This window comes from Triticum aestivum, chromosome 2A (genome assembly GCF_018294505.1).
Source record: "Triticum aestivum cultivar Chinese Spring chromosome 2A, IWGSC CS RefSeq v2.1, whole genome shotgun sequence".
NCBI classification, from domain to species: Eukaryota; Viridiplantae; Streptophyta; class Magnoliopsida; order Poales; family Poaceae; genus Triticum; species Triticum aestivum.
Window position 1 is genome coordinate 18099812 of NC_057797.1, and position 3600 is coordinate 18103411.

Below are 3600 nucleotides of genomic sequence, written 5' to 3' on the forward strand. Positions count from 1 at the left end.
GCAACTGCCCTCTGAAGATGAAATAAAGTTCTCCCCGCCTAGTGCCCATCCTGGTGGTGTTTGTCTCTGGCGGATCTTGTGGGATTCGGTCGGCGTTTGTTTTTGGTGGATCAACATGGATCCTTTCTTGGTTCGTTGTATTCGTGTGTCTACAGGTTGGATCCTTCCGATCTACACTTCTCTTCATCGGTGCCAGTTGCTATTGTGGTATGTTGGTTCTATAGGGCCCTGATTGTGTATTACAACCAGGTTTGCCTGGCTACAATGAGGATGGGGCGAAGACGACTGCGCGTCTTCGGCTTGCTCTAGTATTAATAGTCATCGCTAGGTGGTTTATAGACCTGGATGTATTTATTTTTACTTCTGGTACTATTTGTACTATCTTGACAGTTGATGAATAGATCAAAAGTTATCCTCGCGTAAAAAGGAAAGTTTAAGAAGGGGGAAATTGTAGAAAGATTTCATCAACTAATTACTAATTTCTGAAATTTTAAAATTAATTAACAAATATCGATACAATGATTTTTAAAGGAAAGTACATTTATTTTTTGAATTTGTCATATCCTAGTACTCTCTCTGTTCCAAAATGAGTGTCGTGGTTTTAGTTTAAACTAAAACCATGACACTTATTTTGGAACGGAGGGAGTAACACATACGGACCACAGAGTAACACGACTTGACAAAGAAAACACATGTTTTGAACTTTTGACATATATAGAATGGATAACCAATCCATCCAATTTATTCAAGATATGCATAAACGTGCATAAATGGATACAAGGACATATAGTTTTATTGGCGGGAGATGAATATATATGTAGTAAAATATAGTAGGCGCATCCATGCATACGTACAGAGCAACCCAAAATATAGGTGAATGCCATTTCCGTAGGTTTCAGGGGCACGCCCAGTGCAGTCGATCTCGTCAGATCAGATCAGACTATAGGATATACCGGCTGAATTGCAAGGCCGCAGAGGCCTTCCGGCTCATCAACATCCTTCTTCAGCCAGACGTAGCCCTTTTTTCCCCACTTCTCGCCCCACGAGTTCTTGGCGATCCAGTACTTAACCCTGTCGCCCCCCTTGCCGACGTACCCGACAATGGCCAAGGAGTGGATGCGGTCGTTGGACGAGCACGGGCCAAAGTATTCCCCGTGCTTGACGCACATGCCGTCGTACAAACCAGCTTGGTAGAACTTGAAGCATTCGTCGTTGGAGTCGAACCCGACGGCGACGGGTCGCACCGCCACGGCTGCCATGAGCTGCTCCTCGCAGTTGTGTTTGACGAATTTGTAGTCCCTGATCGTGGCCGCGCGTTCCTGCAGTTTCCCTCTCTCGCACTTGCCGTCAGTCTCTTTGTAGGGGTACGTTGAGCTGTTGGCGATGCCGCCGTTCCTCAAGACCCAGAAGTAGGCATTGGACATCTCGCCGCTCGTGCAGCCTCTGTCGAATGTGTCACAGTCGATGAGCTCCTGCTCGGACAGAACCGGCGGCTCGCCTCGCTTGGCGATTGCGTAGGCGCTTTCGATCGTGGCCACGGCAGAAAAAGCCCAGCAAGCCCCTGCAACCCAGCACACATGATCATTAACCGGCCGGTCGACTTAACTTGTAGTTTTCAGATAAAATGCTTCAAATGATAGGGGAGCATTAGGGTCCTTGGTGTATAACTAAGATTATGGCAATTAACCAAGCTGGTACCTTGGTTACCTATTGTATGTATATATGTTTAGCGGACACTACTATCTCCATATCAAGTATAAATGATTGATCAATTCCCCTAAAACAAAGGTCGATCACAGGCGGGAAAAAATCTGGCTTGGGAGAAGTTTATGTGCTTAAAACTAAATAAGTTATGTGCAACAAAAAAGGTATTTTATGGTAATCACTAGTTATCACGCGTTAGAGTTATTCTAAAAAATGATTCTAATTGTTTCTTTATTTTTTGGATTTTTGATACTCCATGATGTATTTTTCAAAAGTCGAGACAAAATTTTCTTCCGAAGTTTCTGATAGTGATGCTATAGTTTTCATAAAGTGCTTCTGTAATTTTTGAAAGTTGTGTGATTTTTATATTCTAGAAAGTTTAAATTCTGAAATTCTTATAATTTATTAGCATTGTGTCTTGTGTCCATCATAAACTTCTGAAAGCTAGGCACAATTTGTTTTTATCCTTTAATATTTGAAACCTCTAATTTCCTGGAGGCGTTGTGGTCCTCAAAATATCTAATAATCAATGTTCTGACAACGTTTGGTTTCGTCCGAAACTCGGGTAACCACTAGTTAGCCTTCCCCTTAACTGGGCTGGTATTCTCGGTTATTTATTGAATGCTTATCTAGTACGACGCTCATCCTAGCATAGATTTTCAACCAAACATGGGGAAAATATCTACCTTGGGAAAGTTTAAGTGTTCGAAACCAAGAAAGCTGCACATCACAAAAATATGATGTGTTATGGTAACCGCTGGTTATGTCTCATTAAGGTTAAAATCATTTTTATTATTTTTATATGACTTTATACTCATAAAAATATATTTGATTAGTATCAATAATTGTAAAGCATCAATGTTGATTGTTTATGCGTATTTATTTGAACGAAATTTAGTCTTCTGTAACTAATAATAGGTTCCTTCTTGTATATAAGGAGAGCTTCCTCTCCGACTTCATTAACGATACCAAATTAATGTCTTGTAACTACTAATCACTACACATAACTACGTGAAGAAAGCAAAAAGAAAAAGGATCGAACAAGAACTCTAGGTGGGACATCAATGCGGCTGGAAGTCACAGCACGACACTCTAGCCACTGATGGTAGTAACTTAAAATAGTACAAACGATAGATGAATCCAAACATCAAATGCATGATACTCATTCCCTTCCTAAATATATGTCTTTTTAGAGATTCCAATGTGAACTACATACAGAGCAAAATGGATGAATCAACACTCTAAACTACGTCTACATCCATATGTAGTCCATAACTCCATATTGAAATCTAAAAAGACTTGTACTTAGGAATGGAGGAAGTATACTAACCGCATACTTTTCCTTGATTTTTGACTGGGGTGACTTTGCTTTGATTCACCCAATTGATGCTACCAGGCACAACATTTGGCGCCGGCTTACAGTTGGCACCCTCGACAACAACGCCAGCGCGAGTTGTAATCACCATCTCCTCTGACGGCACCACACGGCGGCTGGTGTGCGTGGCAAGGAACTCCTCGTGGGTGAGGTCGGCGAACTGGTTCACCCCGAGGGTGTACGAGAGCCTGCCATCTCGGTTCGCCGCCTCGATGAACTCTACGTTCCTGCGGAATATGTCAAACCGCCGCAGTTTCTCCTCGACTCCCGCATACGACTTGCCATGCTTTGCCATCCAGCCATGGAATCTCTCCATCATCAACAGAGAGTCCTCCAGTGCCCCATCAGTGGGTACCCCAACGAGGCCACGTGAAGAAGATACCAGCGGTAGCACATCTGTCAGGGTGACCACAAGGATTAGAGCAACAGCTAAAGAAGACTTGGAGGACAGCATGGCTGGATCGAGGTGGTTGCTGGACGTGCATATCCTGCAGATTAAATATATATATAGAGAGAGTGTG

At 42.7% G+C, this 3600-nt stretch overlaps 1 protein-coding gene across 1 annotated transcript; it reads right to left on the reverse strand.

The window, feature by feature from the left end:
* Window positions 1-703: 703 nt before the first annotated feature.
* Window positions 704-3552, reverse strand: LOC123184330 (ervatamin-B). Its single transcript, XM_044596475.1, has 2 exons — window positions 3035-3552; window positions 704-1561 (listed from the first exon to the last, which is right to left on the reverse strand). The coding sequence occupies exons 1-2, from the start codon at window positions 3531-3533 to the stop codon at window positions 936-938; spliced, it is 1125 nt and encodes a 374-aa protein (XP_044452410.1). The 5' UTR covers window positions 3534-3552; the 3' UTR covers window positions 704-935.
* Window positions 3553-3600: the final 48 nt, after the last annotated feature.

What these genes read in the sequence shown, in the direction of transcription:
- LOC123184330 (XM_044596475.1), bottom strand. Translation starts at nt 3,533, where the DNA reads ATGCTGTCCTCCAAGTCTTCTTTAGCTGTTGCTCTAATCCTTGTGGTC. An exon ending in AAATCAAGGAAAAGTATGCG is followed by an intron (nt 1,562 to 3,034) that starts GTTAGTATACTT and finishes GCTGGGTTGCAG; the next exon opens with GGGCTTGCTGGGCTTTTTCT.